We start from the raw sequence: 24,989 nt of genomic DNA, 5'->3' as shown, positions 1-24,989 counted from the left end.
TGGATCCCTCTCAGGTAGGACAGGGATCCACCAGCTGCCCGCAGGCCCTGCTCTCTCGCCTGGTCTTCTCAGCCCAGGTTGGAGCAGCTATGACAGCATGGGGAAGACACGCAGGGAATGGACACCGCCTCTAAGGAGTCCCCTCCCAGCCCCATTTGACATAAAACTCCCTCTTCTGACTTGGAGTTTGTTGGTGGGGGATGGGCTCTGCTCTGGTCAAGAAAAGCTAACTCTGAGGCTAGTTAGCCTCATGGGTCATGGGTCATGGAAGGGGGCGATGGAGGCAGAGGGCACTTGACTCATAGCAGTGGCCTGAGTGAGTCCCTGGTCACTGCCACCCAGGGGTGACTCCAGTGGTGTGCCGGAGCCGGCTCATGCTGGCCTGTGAGAGCTGACCGTGCCCGTGTCTTCCCAACTCCACAGTCAGTGGCTGCATGCGGGTCACTTGAAATCAGCTGTGGTGGAAGTATTTACACCATGGCATTCAGCAAGTGCCTCCCAATTGGAGTTTCTTTTTGCCAGAGAGCCGGCTGTCAATCATTTGCATCCCTGGGTGAATCCAGCTGGTTCCATTCTCAGGCCCACATCTCACTCTGGGTATGGTGGTGTATTCAGTGGGGCATACTTCTTGTGCAGGAGAGGTTGGTGCTGGTGTGAGAAGGAGGGACAGGATGGATGTCTGGGGACCCAGGGAAGCAGCCAGTGGCACTGGCCAGGCTGTCCTGCATGCCCTTCTCTGAAAAGAAGACGGCAGGTGGAGATGAAGGAAGACAGGCTCCTCAAGGCTGCCCTAGGGGCACAGAATCCAGTTTTTCTGTCATTTGTTGCAGCTCTCTTTCGGGTTACAGTCTTCCTTCAATTGCCTGGTGATCCTGGCTTGGCACCGGGCCCCTTGGCATCTGTCTATACCAGGTCTCTCCTGCCTGGTTGCTGAAGCCCAGCGTGGGAAGGAGCTGGGGTGGGGGCATCTCACTCCCCGCATGCTGATCTCTTTCCACCCCGCACTTTCAGGGTGGCCTCTCTCTTCCTGAGGCTGTGCCTAGAGACAAGGGCGTGTCTGGTCCAAATCTCAAGAATAACCTTCAGCCTGGGTCAGGAGGGGACAGATGCCCAGAGATGCCTGTCTGCTGCCTCGCACAGGCATCTGCGGAGTTCACGGTTCCTTAGACAAATTTTGACCAGTTCTGTTTTCTGCCCCACGTGTCCTGCATCCCTGCCTTCAGGGCACCTGGTGCAGCCACCTCCTAACCGCCTCCCCAGCCCCCAAGTTCTGCAGCAGGAACAGGTTTGTGTTCGCACCAGGTTCCAGTCTACGTCTAACCAGAAGTCTTATCCGGTCACCCAACAGACAGGTGGGTGGGGGCCTTAGGATGCAGAGATGTGGACAGGAGCCATCTCTGCCCTCCCAGATGGCACAGCCTGCGTCCGGGAGGCGCAGGGTCCCCATCAGGAGTCCTCACTCCCCATGCAGACGCCGCCTCCCCTCCTCTGGGGAATGGGCGCCCCCTTGAGGTTCACCTTGGTAGAGCAGTGTCCGCGGAAGCCCTCAGGAAGCTTAGGGGGAAGCTGGCTGAGGTCCCACCTTGATTTGAGTGAGATAATCCCAGGAGGCAAATGCCCCTGTGCCCTGCTGTGTGTCTGCGGGGTGGAGTGTGGGCGGCGGGCAGCCTTGGAGGGGGATTAGTCAGGCCTGGGGCTTCTGCCCTCTGCACCTGCCCCACCCACTCCCCCTCCTCGCCCCATTCAGCCAGGTGGCTGCTCTTTCTTTGGCATGACATCTGTCCCAGGAGGGGTTCCTGCAGACAGCACGGCCAGGGGAAGCCACAAGCCCTCTCCCACTGTGTCCACCATGTGATCCCTGCGCTCCAGCCTTCCATAGCCTCATGTATACCTCTTCCTTGTATATCTCTTCCTTGTATACCTCTTCCTTGTACACCTCTTCCTTGTATGCCTCTTCCTTGAGCCCTTGGTATAGATCCCCGTCCTCCCTGACTTGGCATCCCAGTCTCAGGGGAGTCCATTCTCACCCTGAGCTGGAGACAAGGGGTGGGGACCCTACCATCCCGTTGGGTGGAGAGCTCTCTGTCAATGGAGCTGTGAGGCAGAGGGTCACAGAGGAGGTGGAGGGAGGAGATGGCACTGGATAAAGGCCACTGGTAAGGCCACTCTGGCTCCATTCAGCCCTTCCATATGGATGTGAAGGCTTAGGCTAAAAGCGTGATGATGAGGTGGGAAAACTTTGGTACCACCACTAAAGGCTTTGTGAACCTGAGCAGGTGATTTCAGTTTTCTGCCCCAAATTCCTACTGTCTCACTGGAAATAATAATAACCCATCCCACGAACTTGTGTGCCTATTCAACAAGCTTAGCGTGGTGCCTTGAAGACAGATGTTTAATCATAGTTACACTGTATTTCGGCTTTCTTTAATCGTGCCTGCGTGCCTGCGTGCACTCATCTGATACTTTTTTATCACACTCAGGCCCCTGTCAGTAAAACGTTACTTTCAAAAAGGAAATTGAAGAGAGTCTGATGAGGGGACTAGTAACAGAGAGGCGGGCTTGGTGAAGGGGACAGTGATGCACCCAGAGAGTAGCAACAGAGGGAAGCCCTTATACCTGCGGTGCCGGGGAGGGAGCCATTGATACAGGAGCCCTGAGAGCTGCGGTGGGAGCCGTGGCTGGAGGGAGAAGACAACAACCACGGCCCACCTGAGAGCCGGCAAGGAGGGAGGGGAACAAACACCCAGCCCTGCTCTCTTTCCACCCTCCAGTCCTCCTCCGGCTTCTCAGTGGATGGACCAGAGGGCAGGGAAGCCTGGGTGACCTGGGCCCTGTGGTCAGCCTCTTGGGGCCTCTTCTTGCCTTTGTACCACCCCCTCCCTTTGAGTGTGGGTGAGACCCGTGACTTGCTTCTAACCCACAGACTACGGCTAAGGTGATGGGATGTGGCTCTTTTAACTCTGTTACATGGTATAAGACTCCATTTTAGCAGACTGGAGAGACTCTCCTCACTGGCCTGGTGAAATCAGCAGCCACGGTGAGGAAGGAACTGTGGGCAGCCTCTAGGACCTGACAGTGGCCTCCAGACAGTAGCTAGCAAAAGCCAGGCCCCCCAGCCACATAGCCACAAGGAACTGAATTCTGCCAACAACCTGAATGAGTTGAAGTGGATTCTTCCCCAGTTGAGCCTCCAGATGAAAACACAGCCCAGCCCACACCCTCATTGCAGCCCCGTGAGGCCTTGGGCAGGGGATCAACTAAGCTGTGCCTGGACTTCTGGCCCAGAGAAATTGTGAGATAATAAATGTGTGTAGTTTTAAAACTGCTGACTCTGTGGTAGTTTGTCACGCAGCATGGAACACTAATAGAACATGTATTTGTCAGGGTTTTCCAGAGAGACAGAACCAATAGGATGTATATACACAGAGAGGTACGAGAGGGGATTTGTCAGGGTAATTGGCTCACGCGATTATGGAAGATGAGAGGTCCCACAATATGCTGTCTGCGGGCTGGAGAACGGGGAAGCTGGGAGCATGGCTCAGTCCAAGTCCAAAGGTCTCAGAACCAGGGAAGCTGATGATGTGACTCTCAGGCTGACGCCTGAGAACCTGGCGGGGGGTGTTGGTGGGGGAAGCTTGCTTGTGCAAGTCCTGGAGTCCAAAAGTAGAGAACCTAGAGATCTGTTGTCCAAGGGCAGGAGAAGGAGCATGTCCCAGCTCTGAGAGAGAGGGGGGTGGGGGGAGAGAGAGAGAGAGAGAGAGAGAGGGAGAGAGAATGAATGAATTCACCTGTCCTCTGCCTCTTTGTTCTATCTTGGCCTTAGCCAGTCGGGTGGGTGAGAGCAGGTATCCTTACTCAGTCTACTCATTCAATGCCAATCTCTTCTGGAAACACCTTCACAGGCACACCCAGAAATATGCTCTACCAGCTATCTGGGTATCTCTTAATCCAGTCAAGTTGACACCTAAAATTAACCATCAACACCTGAGTGCAATCAATGACAGTGTGCTGACGGGGAAGGATGAATTCTGCAGAGATCTGGGAAGGCTTTACAGAGGAGGTGGCATTTGTACCCATGAAGAGTGAAAAGGATTTAAACAGGCAGAGATGGACAGATACGCTTCTGCCTCTTCCTCCCTTACCTCTTCATTTCCAAATCTTGGGCCGGAGAGGCCTCTGCCAGGACTCAGATTCTAGCTGGGCCCCAGGCAAGTTCACGAAGGAGCCCTCCCCGCCCACCAACATGCTCTGGGGAACCTGAGCAAAGCCAGAGGCCCCAGCTCCCTGACCCCAGGTACCTCAATCAACCACGTTAGGTAGAGGTAAAACAGTCTTATTTGGTTTCTTTTTCAAAAATACCTATGCCCTTCAATTATGTGAGCAACATGTGTTCATTTACAAAACGTTTAAAAATACAGTTAATTTTTAAAAAACAAATATTTTAAAAAATCACTGGTGATTGCATCACTCAGAGATGAATCCTGTTAGCATTTTGGTCACTTCCTACTGTTCACAGGCATCACGCACATGGTAAGGGACAGGGACAACATAATTAATGTTAGCCTCGTCTCAGTCCTGCTCTCTGGTCTCTAAGGAGCAGCCTTGAGCTGGAGGCCTTTTGGATCCACTTGCTCAGGTACTGGGCAGAAAAAGTAGCCAAGCTGGCAGGGGAGAGACCAGCAGTGACAGGGTCTCGCTGTGTTGCCTAGACTGGACTTGAGTTCCTGGGCTTAAACCATCCTCCCTCCTCAGCCTCCCGAGGAGCTGGGACCACAGGTTCGCGCCCCATGCCCAGCTGGTTTTTATGACAGAAAGGATGAAATCCGTTCCTGGGGGAAAAGACCAGATCCGAGAAGACAGCCCTGGCCCAGGGCACGTGACCTCTCTCCACTGGCTGGTTTTATTTGGCAGATGCCCACGTAAGGCAGAGCCTGTCTCGGCTCATTCCACCTGGAGCTCCTTGGTCACGGAGCTCCCTCCCTCCCTAGGTGTCCAGGGTTCTGCTTCCGGTTGCTTACGTGTGTTCTGACCTGTAAAGGGGGGTGTACACACAAGAAGGGGCTGCTGAGGCTGAGCAGTCTCCAGGGGCATTGGGCCCCTCCCTCAGCCCAGGCAGTGGGCACAGCCCGGGCACACGGACACCGGGCCGCCCCTGATGGCTGGAAGGCCATGCCTGCACTTCTTGACAGAGCCAGGCCATCGTTCTGAGCTGGCCTTCTCCAGGCCCCTGGCCCTCCCTTCTGTCCTGTTTGCAGGGAACCCTCCTAGGATTGACAGCCAGGCGCTCTTCACGCGAAATTGCATAAAAACCATCATCTTCCTGGTACCTCCACCCTCAAGCTTCCTCTGAGGGTTCTAGCATTTTTTTTTTTTTTTTTTTGAGACAGAATTTCACTCTCTTGAGCAGGCTAGAGTGCCATGGCGTCAGCCTAGCTCACAGCAACCTCGAACTCCTGGGCTCAAGCCATCCTCCTGCCTCAGCCTCTTGGGTAGCTGGAACTACAGGCACGCGCCACCATGCCCCGTTAATTTTTTCTGTTTTTTTTTTTTTAAAGTTGTTTTGGCTAATTTCTTTCTTTTTTTTTTTTTTTTTTTTCTTTTTTTTTTTTTTTTGAGACAGAGTCTCGCTTTGTTGCCCAGGCTAGAGTGAGTGCCGTGGCATCAGCCTAGCTCACAGCAACCTCAAACTCCTGGGCTCAAGCAATCCTTCTGCCTCAGCCTCCCGGGTAGCTGGGACTACAGGCATGCGCCACCATGCCCGGCTAATTTTTTATATATATATATCAGTTGGCCAATTAATTTCTTTCTATTTATAGTAGAGACGGGGTCTCGCTCAGGCTGGTTTTGAACTCCTGACCTTGAGCAATCCGCCCGCCTCGGCCTCCCAAGAGCTAGGATTACAGGCGTGAGCCACAGCGCCCGGCCGGCTAATTTCTTTCTATTTATAATAGAGATGGGGTCTCGTTCTTGCTCAGGCTGGTCTCGAACTCCTGAGTTCAAACGATCCTCCCGCCTCGGCCTCTCAGAGTGCTAGGATTATAGGCGTGAGCCACAGCGCCCAACCTTTGGTTTGTTTTTTGTTTAAACAAAGAGAGGGGATTCTTTTTTGGAACATAACCAGAAATGAGTCATGATGAGTCATTCATACGCCATGGGGAGAGGCGGTGGGTATTTTCATGGGTTCAGCATCTCAACAATGATGGTTGACATTTCTGGTTTTCTTGGCATTGCCCTTTGCTTGTAACCACATGGTCATAAGATAGCTGCTACACTCAAAGCATCATACCCATATCAAGGCCAAAAGGAGGGAAGGCAGTACTAGCTGCATCTTTTATCTCTTTTTATCAAGAAAGCAAAGCTTCCCCAGGAACCACAGCAGACTTTAATTATCTCTTTGGCCAGAACCATATCATGTGGCCATTCTTACCATGACTGCAAAAGCATTGAGAACCCACTCAAAGCAGGAGAAGGTCATGGAGGTCATAGGATCAGAGCAGCCACTGGCTGGACACCCACTCTGCCATGGTAAGAAGGGATTAGGAGATTGCACACTGGGTAAAAAAATCCTCTCACCTACAGCTCAAGCCTGTAATCCTAGGCCTCTGCTTCTCTAAGCTTTGTTCTATTTTCACTCTTCTTTCTCTGGGTGCAGGTCCCACTGGCTGCAAGGATTTAGTGGGGACTTTGAACACCCATTTTTTGGCATCTGGGTGTACCCGCTACCTCTCCCTTTTGCTCACCTCCTTTTGCCATTGCCCCGCACAGTCCTACTCATCGGGGCCCTCTTTGCCCAGACCTAGGGCACTCGGGCCTGTGAGACAGCAGGGCTCCATTTTAGCAGGCCCGGGCGCCCTTGTGCAGGGGGCAGCAGGAAACAGGATCCGTCCGTCTCGGGAATCAGCCTCCTGCAGGCCTGGACGATGGGCAACGTGATGGACGGGAAGTCGGTGGAGGAGCTGAGCAGCACCGAGTGCCACCAGTGGTATAAGAAGTTCATGACCGAGTGCCCCTCCGGCCAGCTCACGCTCTATGAGTTCCGCCAGTTCTTCGGCCTCAAGAACCTGAGCCCGTCGGCCAGCCAGTATGTGGAGCAGATGTTTGAGACCTTTGACTTCAACAAGGTGAGCAGGGGCTGGGGGCTGGGGGTAGGGAGTGTTGGAGGGACCCCTCGAGGGCCCTGACCAGCTGGCGGAGACATGGGGGAGGAGCAGACAGGATCACAGAAGCGTCTGCTGGAGGTGACTCCATCTACACAGTCACCTGTTTGTGGGGGAGGCTGACTTTCCACATTAGGACTTCAACTCACCTAATGTCTGTTGAACACCCACTGTGAATCAGGCACTAGGGGATCAGAAATGAAGCAGACCCTGTCCCTGTTCTCGCTTTCCAAGGGACGACAGAGAGACCCACAAATTAGCATAATCTGAGGCTGAATCTAATGGTTTACTTTGCCCATGCCAAACATACATCTCAGTTCACTCCAAAATGAACAGGGACAATTCCAAGATGGTCATTGAACACCCTCAATGTGCCAGTCCTATGCATGGTGCATTTGCAAAGACCCTTGGAGGCCCCCAAGGTTGCAGGAGGAGGGGCAGAGAGCAGGCAGTGGGACGACGAGTCCCCAGCCCCGCTGTTCTGGGACGGGCAGCCCCACGCCACCTGCTCAGCTATGATGTTCTGTAGATGCTAGGATTGGGGACGGTTCCCTGGGCACTGGGGAATCCAGGATACCCCCAGTTTCAAAATGCCCAGTGACCTCAGTTCGTCCTTTCTCAAGTGAGGCTGAAGGTGCATACGGGGGCCAAACTGCACGTCTCCGCAGCAACCACTGGGACGCGTTAGGATAAACTAGAGGAGGACCTTAGGATAAACTAGAGGGGATGCTGAAAGGGGAGCTTGGCACTGTGGCGGGTGTGGGCCCAGCTGGGTGACCTTGAGCCCGTTGTCTCTCCTCTAGGCCTCAGCCTATTCACCTGCATTGCCACGGCTGCTGGGAGCATGAGTTAAGGTGCTCTTTGGTTTTCAATAGGGCACCTTCTATGCACCTGGAACAATGCAGTCAAGGTGTAGTGGTGGAAGAACCTGAATTCACAAAAGGGGCTCCTCCCCACTGTGCCTCGCTTGCCAGTGAGGGCGAGACGGTGGCCGCCAGGTGCCCAGGGAGGCCGGGAGAGGCTCCTCCCCTCGCTGCCCAGGCGCCGTCGTGGGCGGGGCTTCTAGGCAAGCTGGGCTCGGCGGCTATTTAAAACTCACTAATATTTAGGGTTAAGGGACCAAAGCAGATTATGGGCTTTGAGTTCCAGCCTCAAGGGCAGTATGCTGGGCCCGAGGGCTTTCTTGGAGGGGGAGTAGGGGAGCCGAGTACTGGAGCCCGTGGTGTGGAGACTAGGAGGGGTGGAATCATCAAGCCAGACCCCCAGAATGTTCCAGAAGAAGCAGTAACTCCTAAGCGGGAGGCGAAGAAGAGTCAGGGGTTAAGCCCCACCACCTTACCCCTAAACACACAAAAATACTTCATCTTCTTGTCTGCTAAGGAAACTCTTCGGGTTAAGACATGTCTGCAGGAGGACCCCCCAAAATCACACATATGACACCAAGGAGGGACAACCTAACTAGGGTCTGTCATCTGCCATCTCTTCAATTTTTGTCACATGCAACCACCACTTGATCCTTTTCTTCCCACTGAAAGTAAATCAACCTCTTGTTTCTGCCCAATGTGGCCTTCTCCCTTATGCCACAACACCTCTGCCTTAGGGCCTTTGTGCTGCCTGGGACCCTCTCGTCCCAGAATTCTGCTTGGCTCACACCTTCCCCTGCTGTAAGTCTCTGCTCAAATGTCCATTTCTCACTAACACCTGATCTCCTGGTTTAAACTTTATTTAAAACTGGGGTTGGTCCCCACCCCTGCATTTCCTAATCTCTCCTTTGCCCTCAAGCACTTCTCATCTTATAAGACCAGATATTAAATAACATTTACACATCATGTTTACTGTCTGTCTCCCTGCCGGAATGTAAGCTCCACGAGGGCAGGGATTTGCCTGTCTTAGTCCCTGCTGAATCCCCAGCTCCTAGGACAGTGCCTGGACCATGGTAGGTGCTTAATAAATATCGGTTGCATCAGTGAATTAATATATGAGAAGTCATGAGTTTTGCAGCTAGTTATGTATTTTACAATACACATTAATTAACTATGCACTTATTAAAATGAAGAGCGTCCTTGTTAGACCCACTGTGCCTCATATACATCCATGGGACGTAGTCACGCTTGGAGCAATGGTGTCTTGACCTGTTGTCATCAGCATGGAGCAGTTTAGCAGGTTGGCTAGGAGATGGGTCACAGGACTGGGAAGTTTTGACACAAAGGAGTTAAATAAAACAAGGATGTGCAAATGAGGCCCACGGGCCTATTTTTGCACATGAAGCTTTATTAGAACACACCATGCCTGTTTATTTACAAATTGTCTACGGCTGCTTTCATGCTAAATGACAGAGGCCGTTTGGCTGCAAAGCTGAAATATTTACTCTCCGGAGCTTTGCAGAAAAAGTTCACCAGCCCCTGGGTTAGAAGACATTTGTATCCTGGGGCATTGCACCGGCTATGCGGGGCTGGAGGGTACAGGGTGTGAGTGGGGAGTGGGAAGTGGGGGACAGGCGTTTGCTTTGCTTACTTCAAAATTTTGCCTGGGCTTGGCTGTGCCTGGCAGCCACACAGGTGCACACAAATCAATGTAAATCTTCTAGCCCACATGTGAGCCCTGGTGTAGGACTTAGGAGACCCAGGTTTGTAGGTGAGGCTCTGTCATTCATTAGTAGTGTGGCCTCATCTTTCCCAACTTCAGCTTTCTCATCCAAAACAGAGACAAAAATGCCCACCTCCTAGGGGTGGGGAGTGGGGCTGGGAGATTAAATAAGTAAATAAAGCACCCAGCCCAGGAAGTCCACAGAGAACACTGAAAAGGTTAGTATTGCTGTAGTATTATCATCGAATCTAATCCACATCACAATCTTGAGAAGTACATATTGTCATTCCTAACTTAGAGCTGAGGCCACTGAGTCTCGAGGAGGTCGTGTGACTTGTCCAAGGTCATGCCTCTCCTAATAGGTCTTTCTGGTACAAAATCCCATACTTTTTCCATTGCCCCTTTTAGCCTTTTTTTTCTTTTAAATTATAAAACTAATACAGCTTATTGTAGAAATTTCCAGCAATATGGAAAGATAAAGAATGAAAAGCATCCTCACCCCACATCCCCTTCTCCAGAGGAAACCTCCTTAGCGGTTTTCTTGCTTATCCAAGCACTGTTGGGAGGGCCTTGCTCCATTCTGATAACAGTGTTGGGAGGTGGGCTGGGACTGAATGAGCTGAGGTGAGTGAAAGCCCTTGAACATGGGAAGCACCACGAAAATGCTCGCTCTGTCCAAGATCTCCACTGTGGGGCTCAGAGTGGTTACGGCCTTGCTCGAGGCCACAGCCCAGCACAGACCAGGAGATCTCAGAGACCCTCCTGCCCCATCTCTGCCACATCCTTGCCAGCCTCTGCTTGTATACTTCCACCGACAGGGAGCTCATTATTGCACCAGGCTGACCCTTTCACCATGAGTAACTCTGCCTGGCTTTCCTTATTTATTTTTTTACTTTTGAGACAAGGTCTCACTCTGTCACCCAGGCCAGAGTGCAGTGGTGTGATCATAGCTCACTGCAGCTTCAATCTCCTGGGCTCAAGTGATCCTCCTGCCTCAGCCTCCCAAGTAGCTGGGACTACAGGCATGCACCACCATGCCCGAGTAATTTTTGTATTTTTTATAGAAACAGGGTTTTGCTCTTGCTCAAGCTTGAGTGCCAGGTCTCAAGCAATCCTCCCCTCTCGGCCTCCCAAAGTGCTAGGATTACAGGTGTGAGCCACCATGCCTGGCCAACTCTGCCTGTTAAAGAGTTTTTCATACTGACCTAAAATCTGCTTCTTGGTAACTTCCTGGTTCCAGAGTCATGGTTGTAAGGGGAGGAGCAGAGGCTGGAGTTCAAGTTCACGTGCTGTGAGTCCAGTGCTCCTTTCCTAACAGCACTGAGCCTTTCTACAAGATACAGGCTTCCTCTCTTGGCCTCATTCAATTTGCTGGGAGCCGGCGGAGGCTGGCCCATCCCCCCTAATTCCTTGACCCCATCCACAGAGCCAGCAGGGCCAGGCAGAGTGTTAGCTAGCAAACCTTTAGGAGGCCCTCAAGAAATATCCTGCAAGAATGTCTTCTGCCACCCTTCCCTATGACCGACTCCTCTGAGACTCAGCGGGGTAACGCCTCCACTACGTAGCCTCCTGGAGCCCCCTTCTTCTTGCTCCTGCCCTGGCAGAGGTGGGTGCTCCTGACCTATGATTCCATAATGTCCTGTCCATATGATGTTGTTGAATATACAGCTGACCTTCGAACAACTCGGGTTGAACTGCGCAGGTCCATGAATATAAAGATATTTTTGAACTGGACGTGGATCCAAAATACAGTATTTGCATGCTCTGAAACCCTGTGTAGGGAGGGTGGGCTTTTCCTATACTCAGGTTCCACCAAGCTGACTGCGGGACTTGAGTATGTGCAGATTTTGGTATATGCAGGGGGTGGGGCTGGAAGGGTGAGGGTGAGGGTGAAGTGGGTGGTTGTCCTGGAACCATCCCCAGAGTACACTGGGGAGATGACTGTACATCGCAATGTCATAGTGATCTCTTTATAATAACAATAGCATTAGTAGTAGCAATAGGTCACGTTTATTGAGTGCTACATGCCAGGCAGTGTTGAGTGCTTTACATACACGGACTCACTCAATCCCACAATAATCACACAGGAGTAGGGACTGTTCTAACTACTATCAATGAGGAAATCGAGGGCCAGAGACGCATTAACTCTTTTGCCCCAGATCCTACAGCTTTGAGGGGGTGGAGGCAGGATTCGAACCTGTGCCCTAACACTGCATTGCTCGGGGCAGGGCTTATAGCTCCCTGGGATCTGAATTCTCAGTGGATCACCGTGCACAGTAGGAGCAGCGAGGAGGGAATGGGGAAGGCGCTCCCGGCCTCCTCATCTCCCTCCTGCCCCTGCCCTGGCTGCTCCAGCCCGGCCTGCCTGCAGGGTGAGAAACTTCCCAGAGGTCGTCCAAACCGCGTCGCTGGGGGTGCGGTCCTTCCTCGTCCCAGCCGCACACCGCGTCCCCCACTCCCCCTGGCCCGAGGGGCTCAAGCCTGAGAGTCACAGGCCAACGCAGCGGCAGCTAACACCGACGCCTGTGCAGACGGTGTCGGCCACTCTCACCCCGTGGGGCCGGTCGGATTGGCCCGCGTTCTCCGGGGCGGGCAGGGTGGGCTGCGGGGACAGACACGGACGGCGACAGAGGTGGCCTGCCCTGGGCATGGGCCCGGCGGGCTCACGGCGGCCGCGCCCCTCCGCAGGACGGCTACATCGACTTCATGGAGTACGTGGCCGCGCTCAGCCTGGTCCTCAAGGGCAAGGTGGAACAGAAGCTGCGCTGGTACTTCAAGCTCTACGACGTGGACGGCAACGGCTGCATCGACCGCGACGAGCTGCTCACCATCATCCGGGTAACTCCAGGTGCAGAGGGCCGGGCCGGGTGGGGCGGCGCCCCGGGGACCCCCGAACAGGGGTCGGGACTGCGATTTCCGGGTTGCGACAGGATTCGGACCGAGGAGCCCTCGCCGGCCGCGTGACCAGGCCATGTCCCTTCCCCTGCGCGGGCCTTTCCTCACCCACACCTGGAGACCGAAGCCCGGCTGTTCGGCCCCGGCTCTGCCTGAGGCCCGGACTCCAGCACCTCTACCTGCTCCTGCTGGGAGCCGGACAAGCTCCGCTGTCCCCACTCCGACTGGAGGAGGGTGTGTCCCCTCACTGCTGCCCGCCTCTTCTCTCGCAGGCCATTCGAGCCATTAACCCCTGCAGCGACACGACCATGAGTGCGGAGGAGTTCACCGACACGGTGTTCTCCAAGATCGACGTCAACGGGGATGGTGAGGGGCTCACCCCGGGAGGGGTCACCAGGGATGTGGGGCCATCAGGGGTGGGAGGTCACCAGGGGAGAGGAGAAGGAGAGGACGGGGAGGCACTGAGGGCCCTCTTCTGGTCACCTCCTCCACCAGCCTCTGCCCCAGCCCCAGGGCTGACATTTAGGGATTCCTGGGCCAGACAGGGGGCCCTGGATCCCTCTGGGCCACTTCCCCCAGCATTCAGTCTGTCCCCACCTCTTGCAAGCATCCAGCTCGGGCCCTGCACTGCAGGTGTGAACACCCTCCTGCCCATGCTCCCCTTCTCTTTGCCCAGGGGAACTCTCCCTGGAAGAGTTCGTGGAGGGAGTGCAGAAGGACCAGATGCTCCTGGACACGCTGACCCGAAGCCTGGACCTGACCCGCATCGTGCGCAGGCTCCAGAACAGCGAGCAGGACGGGGAGGAGGATGGTGACCCGGCCACGGAGGCAGCCGGCTGAGCCCAGCGCCCGGCTGCCTCTGTCCTGGGGGTGGGGTGGTGTGGTGGTGCCTGGTGTCATCGTTCTTGTCTTAATGCCACATGGAATCTACTGAACTCAAAGGCTCCGCTGGCCTCTTTGAGGTCCATGGGGGCAGCAGAGGGGTGGAGGGGGAAGTCCAGAGCCAGGGACAGTGAAGGATGGCTTCTGGACACTTTGGGTGACACAGGTGGTGGTGACACTCTCTGCTGGGGGCACTGTTCCTCCCACCGCACCTCCCTTTCCCCTTCGGGCTCCTCTCCCGGTTTTCCCCTCGGAGCTTCTCCTGTCCTCAGTCTTCTAGACGTGGAAGCTCAGAGGAGGGCTGGGCTTTCCCGGGTCTCTGGTGGAGTCCTGCAGATGCGGTGGCCACAGCCCCAATCCCCGTGCTCCAATGACACTCCCATCCTGTCTCTGGGACCCCGGAGCCTACTGGTGGTTTGTGTTGATTCATTCCTCTCTTCAATAAGCATTTATTGAGCACTTAGTATATGCTCGTGCTAGATGTTAGATGAGAAAGAAAACAGTTCTCATCCTCAAGGAACTCAGGCTAATGGGGAGACGCAAGGGCAAGCGTCGGTTTAATAAAATCTGCTGAGAGCAGCTGTGAACAGATTCCTGCAGGAGTCTGACTCAGGCAGCATCACAGGGGGTAACTCTTGACTTTGGACCTGGAAGAGTGGTTGGGGGTTGCATGGAGAAGAAGGTGTGGGGAGGTTGAAGGCGCGTTCTCTGTGATGTGTGTGTCGCATGTGGGGGGCTTTGTGATGTGGACAGGAGCGTCCTTAAGTGTAAATTGGGGGCATCTCTTAGGATTCAAATTTTACCAAATTTGAAACAATAAAGGTCACCATGCCCATTTTAGGGAGCACCTCCTAGGGCCCCCGTAAGAGGAAAAACCCACAACTTCTTCAAGAAGTTTATAATGTTACCATGGAGACGAGGGTGGAATGTTCGGATGACTGCAGAGCTGAATCTGAGCGTCTGTGCCCATGCATGCATTCAGACACCCTGGGAGGGTTTGCTCAAGCCCGGCGCTGGCTAAGAAGTGAGCGAAGGTCGGTCGCACTGCAGCAATCCGCATCCTTCCAGAGGAAATCTGTAGTTTTCCAGAAGAGACCGCACACGTTCCTCATACTTCCCCTGCTTGGTGGCATGAGGTGTCCCACGGTTCCCCCTAGGTCTGTGATTCATTGCTTGTTGCAAATGACCCGACCATCCCTGGTATAACTGAAATCTCTCTTGCTGCAGCAACACCTGACTCCAGTTGGCAGTCTGTTACCGGTGGGCCCCATCCTCATTCTTTGCACACCCCGACTTTAAGAATGCCCAACTCAGAGATCTACCCACCCAAGGCAGGTTTTGTCAGCTTTGCCCCGAATGACAGCTGCCTGGCTGCCGCAGGAGCCTGGGGAGAGACAGAGGCTGGAGCAATTGTGATCATTTTTCAAAGATGCTCTTTCTTCTGGGCTTTGAGTCTTCACTTGAGCTGGGTGTGCGGCAGGTGTGAGGAGTAAATAAAAACCCGGGGGTGGGAGAGAGAAAACAAGGGAAAAGGGGGTGAAACACCAGGTCAGAGGGCACCCGAGTGGGGGGATGAGAGGGTGCATTTTGCCCCCTCTGTGCTGTCCATCACTTGGACCACCCCAGACAGGGACGTCAGCCAGGGCCTGGGCAGCAGACATGGAGGGCGGGTGGAGGCCAGTGCTGTGGGCAGCCTGGAGGAAAAAGGGAGTCGACATTTCTGCTCCTTCCGTTGCTGGCTGCCACGTGGGAATCCTAAAGGTCAAGGTTGGGAGGGTGTCTGTGTAGAATAAGGACATTCCCCAACCTCATTCACAGACCACCTTCATGATTTGGGCCTGTCTGTTGTGTCCCACCTGGATTATTATCAATAATTTTTAATCAATTCACTTCATTGAATATCATATACCTATAAAATTACAGGCTCGTTTGGGTTCATTTTATTTTTTTATACATCAACATAAAAACATAGCTATTCAAAGTGAAACAAATGTTTTTCCAGGTCCCACTTTTAAATGATCTCACGGGAATGACAGTGATCCATGCTGCTGATTTTCACTTAGTTTTTTCAGAGGGGCCTCTGGCTCCGGGGCTGGGAGGGAACCGAGTTCCCTGGCCCCCTTCAACCCGAGCTGCTCCCCTTTAATCCAGTTTCTATATTGGGGCTGAATCCACATCTAAAAAAATAATCTGAAAACTGCTCACCACGTCCAACCTGCTCTCACTGTGAAGACAGACAACCAAGGTTAGGGTAGAGGAGTGGCCATCTGGGGTCACACAGCAGTTGGAGGCCTAGAGCCCAGGTCAGCAGGCCCCCAGTTCTCCCCAGAGACAGAGAGAAGGTTTCTCCGTCCTTTGAAGACATACCTTCGGCTTATGCTGGGAACTGTGGAAGGCCCGGGCTGGGGGCGGGTGGGGGCAGGGCGGGTATGGAAGACGAGGGGGAGTCGGGGGAGGCAGGTCGGCAGCAGGGCTGGGGAGCACCCCCCGGCTGGGGAGCACCCCCCGGGGCAGAGCTGAAACAGCCCCTTTAAGCACAGCCGACTGACCACTCCAAATGGCAGGAGGACCGCAGCCTGCCGCTTCCTTGCTGCAGCTTTCCGTTGGTGAGGACGTGGTGGGGAGGAGCAGGTGAGGGCCCTCCCCAGGGAACCCCGCTTGGGATCCTGGGGGGTCCCGACACACGCTCCTACATTTTCTTCAGTCCCAACACCTTTCGGCCCCTGCTTCCTGTCGGCCTTTGCTTCACACTCGTGAGTGTGGGCGTTGTCATAGCTGGCTCGGCCCGTGGGGCCCCTACTCCTCTCAGTTGACTCCTGCTCCCGACTGGGAACGCCTAGGGATCTGTGGGAGCCCCGCACCACCCAGCCCAGGCGTGGTTCTCCCAGGAGCATCCGAAGGGGGGCGTAACTGCGTTCTCTTCCCCGCCCCCAGAAATCCTCCACAATGGACTGTGCGCCCTGGGCCACTTCTGACCCAGCAGCTCTTCCCCATCCCCACTCACCCCTGCACAGGGGTGGCAGGAAGTCCATGTCAGGGTGAGAGTGGGCACACGCAGGCTGAGCCAGGAACCCTCCCGCTACTCTGGAAACTTGGGTGATCCTGGAGTCCTGGAGGTGGTTGTAGACTCCCCCAGGGCTCCCAGGGCCCCAGGCCCCTCAGAACATGGCACTTTTCCGTCTCTGCTGGGAGATCCAGCCACCCGGGTTCACGTCCATCTGCAGCATCTTCATCACCCACTTGTCTCGACGGGCGCCTTCAATGAATTCGTTCAGGGAGAGCTGGCCTGAGCAGGGGCAGGAGAGACGGTCATGCGGGCAGAGGGAAGGCCCGGGGTTGGGGCAGGAGGAGAGACCTGCTCTCTTAGGATGCGCCTACACCTCTTCTGCAGACCAGCCTGCAGCCTCGGGTCCTAAGCTGGCAGCCTGTCAATTCTCCTATTCTCAGGAGTCTCCTGGAACCTTCAAGGGGCTTTCTTTGCAGAAGAATTGAAGTTTTACTTTTGTCCATGGTACCTCTGAGATGCTGGGTGGAGCAGAGGGAGGTTCTTTAGGATTCCTCTGCAAGTCAGCCCCCTCCTCGCACTGCCCTGGGGCTGGGCACTGGGCTACAGGGAGGAGAGCCCAGATAGCCTGAATGGAGGCCTCCTGTATGCCTCGCTCTTAAACACATTGTCCCATTATTCCTCTCAACCACTATTATCATCCCCATTTTTCAGATGAGAAAACTGAGCCCAGAATGAGAGGTTAAATATGTCATCCCAGTCTGCCTGACTCCAAGGTTTCTGTTTTTTCTATTGCACCTGCCTGGCCCCCATCAGCAATGTAGGAGTTTTAATCACCCCTACAAACATCATGTGCTTCCTATACCCTTGTTTTAGTTCACATAATCTTCTCCACGGCCTTGTCACAGATGAGGATACTGGTTGTTGGGAGGTGGAGGCCTTGCCCAAGAACACACGGCCAGAGAGAAGGGGTCCTGCGGGGTGGGCAGCCCTCCCCCCGCCGCCTCTGCCCCTCTTACCGTCTCCGTTCTCATCCACCAGGAGAAAGATCCTGTCCACGACCTCCTCGGGCGTGAGCAGCTGGCCTTGCTGCTCGGCCTCCATCTCCGCCCGGCAGGCTTTCTTCAGCTTGTAAATCGCCTGCAAGAACGCTCAGCTGTACTGGCGGGAGGTCCCGCAAGCCCCATCCCCACCCTGGGGACCCATGTCCCTCCCCAGGGCTGGCTTCCCAGCTGTGCATCTAAGGACCACACGATCCACATCCCAGTCCAAACTGACCCGGCCTACAGCTGTGCTCCCAGAGCCCCACGGGCTGGTTCCCACCTGGGGGTTCCTGGCCGCACAGGCCACCCCACCCAGCACCGCCGTGAGCCGCAAACCCCAGTACCACAACCTCCGAGGGACGTTTAAGTCACCGGGACAGTCTGAGCGCCATCCCACAGAGGAAGAAACGGGGATGCAGAGAAGATAACTCAGTGTGTTTGCGCATGGTCTGTGTGTGTGTAAGACAGAAGGATAAGGACACAGGCGACTGCACTGGAGGGAAGAGACGGGGCTTCTCCTTTGCCCGTTTCCTCTCCGCATGAGACCACGTTTAGCGAAGCCACCACGCAAACGTGCGACAGACGGGCACATGTGAGGGCTCCTCAGCCTCGACTGGGGCTGCCTGAGGACAGAGGCTGCGTCTCACTGACTTCCGCGGCCAGGCCGCCCTCGCTGGAGGGCTGGGATCTGAGGGTTGGGTCAGCTGTGGCACTGCCCGGGGCCCCGAGCTTGGGCAGAACCCAGACCGCTGTGGGGCGACTTCCTTCCTAAAACAGGCCGCACAACGCCCACCTCAGTGCTGGAAGTGACATGTGAGGGCCGGGATGTACCAGGGACTTCGCTCCCCCTTGATAGTTCATGCTAGTATTTGCTTTCTATTTTATTAATTTCTGCTCTTCATTTCCTTCCTCCTACACTTTATTTGGGCTTAATTTACTCTTCTTTTTTCTAATTTCTTGAGATGGCTTCTTAAATTATTGATTTTCAGTCTTCTTTTCTTTTTGATTTTTTTTTTTTTTTTTAGAGACAGGGTCTCACTCTGTCGCCCAGGCTGGCGTGCAGTAGCTCACGGCAGCCCCGAACACCCGGGCTCCAGTGATCCTCCCACCTTGGCCTTTTATTTTCTAATACATACATTTTAAGGCTATAAATGCTTCTGTAGGCCCAGCTTTAGCTCCATTCCATACACTTTGGCATGTCAGGTTTGCATTATTATTCAGTTCAAAATACTTTGTGTGTGGGGGGGCAGAGAGAGAGAGACAGTATTTTTTTCATTCATGGAATATTTGGCAGTGTATTGCCTACTTTCCAAACAGATGGGGATTGTCTAGTTATCTTTTTGTGGTTGATTTCTAGCTCAATTCCACAGTGGTCAGAAAACACCCTCAGAATGATTTCAAGTCCTCCTCTGCAGCCCCAGCTGGCCACCTGCAGCCAGCCCTCAGAGCCCCAGCAGCGCTGGAGTGAGAGCCCGGAGACACTGACCTCCACGATGTCCAGCAGCTCCAGGCGGTCGATGCAGCCATTGCGGTCCTTATCATAGATCTTGAAGGTCCACTTCAGCTTGTGCTCCAGGGTGCCCCTCAGCACCAGGTTTAGGGCTGCCACGTACTCCAGGAAGTCGATGGTGTTGTCCTGCGTTGGGCATGGATGCTGCTGAGGGCCCCTACGGCCCACAGCCCCACTTCCCGGGATGCGGGTGTGGGCCCTGTTCAGGGCCACTCATCCCTGCAGCCTCAGGGCTCTTCCTATTCCTTGCAATCCATGTGGCCTCTGCACCTTTGCTCCTGCTGTTTTCCACTCCTGGGGCAGAGAACATTCTCTATTCTCATTCTCTATGATCATCCAATCCTATGCACCCCTCAAGGCTCAGCTGGAGGGTCTCCTCCTCCAGGAAGCCTTCCTTCTCGACCACTCTCCCCATTCTAACATCCACAGCACCTACTCTCTGTTCTACCTAGTTTGGGACTTCCTCTGGCATTGTCACTTAACTGTTTCCTAAGTATGTCACATTATATGTTCCTGGAGAAAAGGGAGGGGTTGACATTGCTTGTGTTTCCCCTCCATGCCTAGCACAGTGCCACTTAGGCCCAGAGTTGGGAGCCAAGAAATATTTATGAATCAGTGAGTCAGTGATGGACTTGATCTGAACTGGGGACTAAGGTAGTTTTGAAAGGAGATTAGGCAGCAGAGCTCACATTGAGATTTTCCCATGCACTCTCACTCACCCTGAGTCTGAGGGAGGCTCGGCCCCCACCCTCCTCTCAGCCCAGGTGGCCATTACACTGAACACTGAACGACAGGCCTGTGCCCCACCCCCATCCAGGAAGGGTGGAGAAACAGAGCTCAGGGGCTAAGTGGGCAGAGGGAGGGTGAGGGGCACAGTCTACTCCGGTGACTCTCACCAGGAAACAGAAATTTCTTGTGACAGAAATGGGACAGCAACAATTATTCCAAAAGTGGTAAACAACAAGTAGGAAGAGAACATTCTTGCTCTTCTTCTCCAAATGTGTTTGAGGCAAAAGGCTGCTGGTGGGACGGTGGTGGCTGCAGTGGGTCAGTCGGGCCGGGGTCTCACTTAGAGCTCACTTATTCCAGGGTTGGGACTTTTGCTCTCCAGATAAAAAATTGGAGCCATCGGTTCCCCCAGGAGTGTCTGTCATTCTCCGAACTTTGTATCAGAAATGACATAGCATTTCTGTCCCACTGAGGCAGGCCACACAAGAGCCCCAGCTCAAGGGGTGTCCGGGTGAGCAAGGTTTGAGCAACAAGAGAAAATGGCAGAAAATGAGAGAAATAGCCAAAAGCATAAGGAAAGACTAAGAAGAAAATGGAAACTAGCCCCCCTCAACCCCTAAAGTGTTTTATTCATATCTGTTAGATAATCTCTATAAATATATGGGCTCCTTACCCCCCACCATATATTTACCTAATTGGGGTCAGACTATATTTATAGTTTTATTTCCTGGATTTCCATTTAAGATTTTCCTGTGTCTTTAAAAATTATTTAAAATCTCAACTTTTAGAAGATTTTTGGGGGGGAGGAAGGTGTACTGGGCATTCCCTCTTTTTGAACACACTTCTAATATTTTATGTTACACAGTGAACATCTTTGTGCATATATAGTTTTTTTTACATTTCTGATAATTTTTTTTACTGTAGATTCTTACTTAGTAGTGGTCGTTGGTTCTTTAAAAGGCCACTTTCTTTAGCGGTTAGTACTTATTAAGCTTACTGCAAACAATCTTGTGTTTCTAATTTAATGAGAACTGAGTATGAAATGCTAGCCCCATTTTATGGATGAGGAACCTGCCACTCAGAGGTGCCCAAGGCCACCCAGCCAGCAAGTGGTGGAGCCTTTCAAGCTACACATCTTCTCTTGTTCATTAAGTTGGTTAAAACTTTTGTTCTCTGCCCAAGTTCTATTTCTGTCTAGCAAACGAGCCTGGTGTCTGGGGGTGCAAGGAGAGGAAAGACAAAAAAACCAAAGCCACTGACAAATCCCTCCTCTCCAGATCTTTAGATTTTCCCTCCTCGTTTGTTCAGAACCTTCTGTTCCTACAACATCCTCTCTCAACATGATTCAGTTTCCAGTAAGACCTCTTGCCTTCCATGAGGCATCTTCTAGAGTAATCTCTAGATAAGTGGTCTCATCTGTGAGGTTACTGCAACTCCCAGGACCATTTCTGGGAAACTTCCAGCTGGAACTAATTCCATCTGCTGTACACTGGTCCTTGTCAGCTCCAATTACCCATGAGGCCCTAGAGTGATGGAAATGCCTCTGTCTGCTCAGGAATAGGTGGGCGTGTCATCTGCTCTGTGGGATTATCTGCCCCGTTTCTCCCTGAACTGATGCATTTGTGCACCAGCCCTGACCCCAATGCGTGTTATGTAAGAATTGCAAATGACATTTGATCTTTAGCCTCCCTTTTCTTCCATTCCAGGGTGTAGCAGGGCACCCGCCAGAGAGAAACTGCAAGGGAGAGCAGCAGAGGCAGGGTGCACCTGCCCTTTTGCCTTGACCTTGTTTCCATCACCCCAGATTTTGATATGCAAGCTAGACCTATAAACTTTTTTGATTTTATTTGCTCTAGAAACCTCAGACCAATTGTCCAGAAATGAAACTCCCTGACATAAAGATGTGCCAAGATGGGGAATGGGCTCAGGGGTAGATTTGGAGACAAAGACCAAGTGGGAAAGAAGGCTCAGTCTCTCAGAGAGGAACTTACAAACATCTTCTAGAAAAGCTCTTCCTTACACAGATTGCCAACTAATAAATAGAGGAGGGACAGTGGTAGAGCTAGAATTTTTTTTTTTAGAGCAAGGGTCTTGTTCTGTCATCCAGGCTGGAGTACAGTGGCATGATTATAGCTCACTGTAACCTTGAACTCCTAGGCTCAAGCAATCCTTCGACCTCAGCCACCCAAAGTACTGAGTTTATAGGCATGAGCCATCACACCCAGCCATAGTTAGAAAATTATCAATGCCAAAACTAATAGATGCAAATTTGATGAGTAATAGGATATTTACTTATTCTCAGGGTGTATCCCCACAAGAGGCTTATTAATTATAAGGAAAAAAAATAGTAACTTCAGAGTGGAGAAACCTAGCAGACATCATCCTAGCCAAATGGTCAAAGTTAACCACTCAGTGATGGGACAAACTGACATTACATATATGACCAGATGATGCACTGAGAGGGACACAACATCACATCACTGGCATTTCTGCAGGAAGTGTAAAACCTTAATCTTATCATGGGGAAACATCAGACAAATCTAAATTGTGGGGCATTCTACAAAATAATTGGGCTGCCATCTTCAGAAATGTCAAGGTCAAATAAGACAAAGAAAACTTGAGATTAAAGGTTCCAAATTAAAGAAGAATAAGGAGACACAACAAGTAAAGGAAATGTGCAATCAGACCAAAAAAAAAAAAAAAGAAAGAAAGAAAGCTATAAAGAACACTACACTATTGGGACAATTGACCAGACTTAAATATGGGTTGTCAATTAGATCATAGAATTGTATCCATGTTGAATTTCCTGATTTTGATAATGTATATAAGAGAATGTCTTCATTCTTAGAAAATATAGAATGAAATACTTAAGCAAAAAAGGGCATAATATCTACAACTTTCTCTTAAAATATGTATGTGTATATATTATATATTATGTATATGCATAGATTATGTATCATGTGTATGCATATGTACATATATCATACATTATACATGTATATATAGACTGAGACAGAGAAGGATAAGGCAAAATGTAAATAATTGGGGAATTTGGATAAACTATACATGGGAGTTACTTGTATTATTCTTATAATTTTCCTGTAAATTTAGAATCATAGCACAATTAAAAAGTTATTTAAAAAAAGAAAAACAATTGATGACTATTATATATATGCTGCCTTATAGGAAGAGATGATATATAATGCCCAGGGGCTTAATAATCCCTTTTGGATCTTGAACTGTTGCTGCATTGATTTTTAGATGCATATGGGGACAATTGGTATATTTATGGCACATATTTATTTATGCCATATGTGACCTGATATATGTATTTACTTTTCTTTTGATGTTCAAATCTTTCAAAAAATCATTTTATTTCTTAAAAAATTCCTGCCTTGTAGGTAGGAGCACTTGACTGGTTGTCAGGACCCTTGAGTATGTGACATTGGGCAATTCAATTCACTTCCTTTTGCCCCAGCTTTCTCCTCATTTAATTGGGAATAACAAAAATATCCCCTCCCCCACAGAGCTGCCCAGAGGGGCTGGGGAGAGAAGGTGCCCTGTGGGGTGGTCGAGGGGCCTGTCTCCATGACGATTCTGCTGCACTAAAGACACGACCCTGCCCTTCCCGCCTCACCCCTACACTGAGGGAGTGTGCGCTGGCTGGCACCCGGGACAGGGGCAGACCTGGAGTGGCACTGCCAATGCTGCAGCTGGGAAAGGCAAGTTTTCCACGCACTGGGAGGCGGAGTGCTGTACTGATGCTTCCTCCAGATGGATTCTCCAGGTCCAACCCTCTTGGGGCCAAAATAGGTAGTCGAGGCAAACTTAACTGGTTTAAAGGATTGCAGATCTACTGAACTGGATAACCTTGAATAATCAAGGGGTTTTAAGTTGAATTGAATTTTGAATTCTCAGCTGCTAGTGCCACTGGAGGGCCTAAGTAGGCGTCCTCAAACTGGCCCCCTGTTTAAAAAGTTTGAGGACCCCTGGCCTAAAGAAACCCTGTGGTCTGAATGATTTCATGAAATCTCCCAAGACTTGAAGAGTTGAAAGGAACTTTGGCAGTAATTAATCCAATCTCCCAGTCAGTGCAGGAGCCTCTTCTAACATTTTTCACCTGACCTATCTCAGTTTGAAAAACCCCAACAAGGGGGAGCTCATGGTCTATGCTAAGACAGCTTGTCCCATCTGGGACACTTCTTTTGCCCCTGTGTTTAGAGTGACAGGGGCTCTGATGGGCTACAGAAACTTGGCCAAAAATACCACCAAAGAGGACCTAGACCGTCTACCAGACTAGACGACATTCAGCTATCAGGAAGAGGGTATTGGGAGCATCAGATAAAAACTGAGAGGTGGAGGGAGGGAAGGCTAGGCAGGGAAGAGGGAAGGAAAGATGGGAAGGGGCAGAATGTTGGGAAGAGAAGAGTTTGGGGAAAGAGTGAGACAGAAGAGGTGAGTGGTGGACAGGAACGAAGCTCAGAGAGCGGGAGCAGGAGGGCTGGGGGGCTGGGAGCCCTCCCCGGGGATGTGCCTTTGGCTCCAGGGTGAGGGGCCACCACTTCTCCCCTCCAGGGTGCCTTACCCCATTCTTGTCGAAGGCCCGGAACATGCCCTCTACATACTGGGTGGCCTCCTCGTTGCCTGTGACCTTGAAGAAGCGCTTGAACTCGTGCATGAAGAGCGTGCCGCTGGGACACTCCACCACGAACTTCTTGTACCACTCCTGCAGCTCCGCCACGTCCATCTCCCCGGCCGCCTCCGCCTCCTCCCAGCTGAACTGCTGCCCCATCTTGGCGCCCAGGAGTGTCAGGGAGCAAGTGTCTGTGTCCCCTCCCGGGCCTCTGCTGGTTGATTCCTAGGCTAGGGCCCTCTTCCTCCCTTTCCAAGAGGCTTGAGCAGCCTCTTCCTCATCTCCTATCAGCGGCCAAGGGGGCAGGGGCGAGGGGGCGGGCCCAGGCCAGCTAAGCTTCCCTAAGACCATTAGGAGATTCCTCTGGAAGGTCTGACCTCCAGCCTAAGCTCCCCCGGCTTCACCCCTCCCCCCTTAGCCTCGCCAACCAAGCAACCACGCTGGCCCCAGGAGACTGCAGAGGGAGAAGTGGACAAAACTGAGAGGTAGGCAGAGGGAGGTGGATGAAGTCGAGACGACAGGCTGGACCCTCCTATGTCACACTCTCCAT

At 52.4% G+C, this 24,989-nt stretch overlaps 2 protein-coding genes across 2 annotated transcripts; one reads left to right on the top strand and one right to left on the bottom strand.

Annotated features, from left to right (window-relative positions):
• Positions 1-6,639: 6,639 nt before the first annotated feature.
• Positions 6,640-14,097, top strand: GUCA1A (guanylate cyclase activator 1A). The gene is made up of 4 exons (XM_012773283.2): positions 6,640-7,121; positions 12,432-12,581; positions 12,911-13,004; positions 13,315-14,097. Exons 1-4 carry the CDS (start codon positions 6,921-6,923, stop codon positions 13,476-13,478), a joined length of 609 nt encoding a protein of 202 aa, XP_012628737.1. The 5' UTR covers positions 6,640-6,920; the 3' UTR covers positions 13,479-14,097.
• A 1,875-nt stretch (positions 14,098-15,972) lies between these two features.
• Positions 15,973-24,747, bottom strand: GUCA1B (guanylate cyclase activator 1B). Its single transcript, XM_012773218.3, has 4 exons — positions 24,392-24,747; positions 19,054-19,203; positions 17,544-17,664; positions 15,973-16,806 (listed from the first exon to the last, which is right to left on the bottom strand). The coding sequence occupies exons 1-4, from the start codon at positions 24,596-24,598 to the stop codon at positions 16,679-16,681; spliced, it is 606 nt and encodes a 201-aa protein (XP_012628672.1). The 5' UTR covers positions 24,599-24,747; the 3' UTR covers positions 15,973-16,678.
• Between the last annotated feature and the right edge of the window lie 242 nt (positions 24,748-24,989).

The sequence above is a fragment of the Microcebus murinus genome, chromosome 5 (genome assembly GCF_040939455.1).
Source record: "Microcebus murinus isolate Inina chromosome 5, M.murinus_Inina_mat1.0, whole genome shotgun sequence".
Lineage (NCBI taxonomy): Eukaryota > Metazoa > Chordata > Mammalia > Primates > Cheirogaleidae > Microcebus > Microcebus murinus.
The sequence above is the reverse complement of the archived record's forward strand: the minus strand, read 5'-3'. Positions and strand labels throughout refer to the sequence as shown.

Bases quoted from the DNA above. Each gene is read 5' to 3' on its own strand.
- GUCA1B (XM_012773218.3), bottom strand. From the start codon at position 24,598: ATGGGGCAGCAGTTCAGCTGGGAGGAGGCGGAGGCGGCCGGGGAGATG. The intron at 17,665-19,053 runs GTCAGTGTCTCC...GCGTTCTTGCAG, and splicing joins AGCTGCTGGACATCGTGGAG to GCGATTTACAAGCTGAAGAA. The intron at 16,807-17,543 runs GTAAGAGGGGCA...GCCCCTGCTCAG, and splicing joins GGTGGATGAGAACGGAGACG to GCCAGCTCTCCCTGAACGAA.
- GUCA1A (XM_012773283.2), top strand. From the start codon at position 6,921: ATGGGCAACGTGATGGACGGGAAGTCGGTGGAGGAGCTGAGCAGCACC. The intron at 7,122-12,431 runs GTGAGCAGGGGC...GCCCCTCCGCAG, and splicing joins AGACCTTTGACTTCAACAAG to GACGGCTACATCGACTTCAT. The intron at 13,005-13,314 runs GTGAGGGGCTCA...CTCTTTGCCCAG, and splicing joins GATCGACGTCAACGGGGATG to GGGAACTCTCCCTGGAAGAG.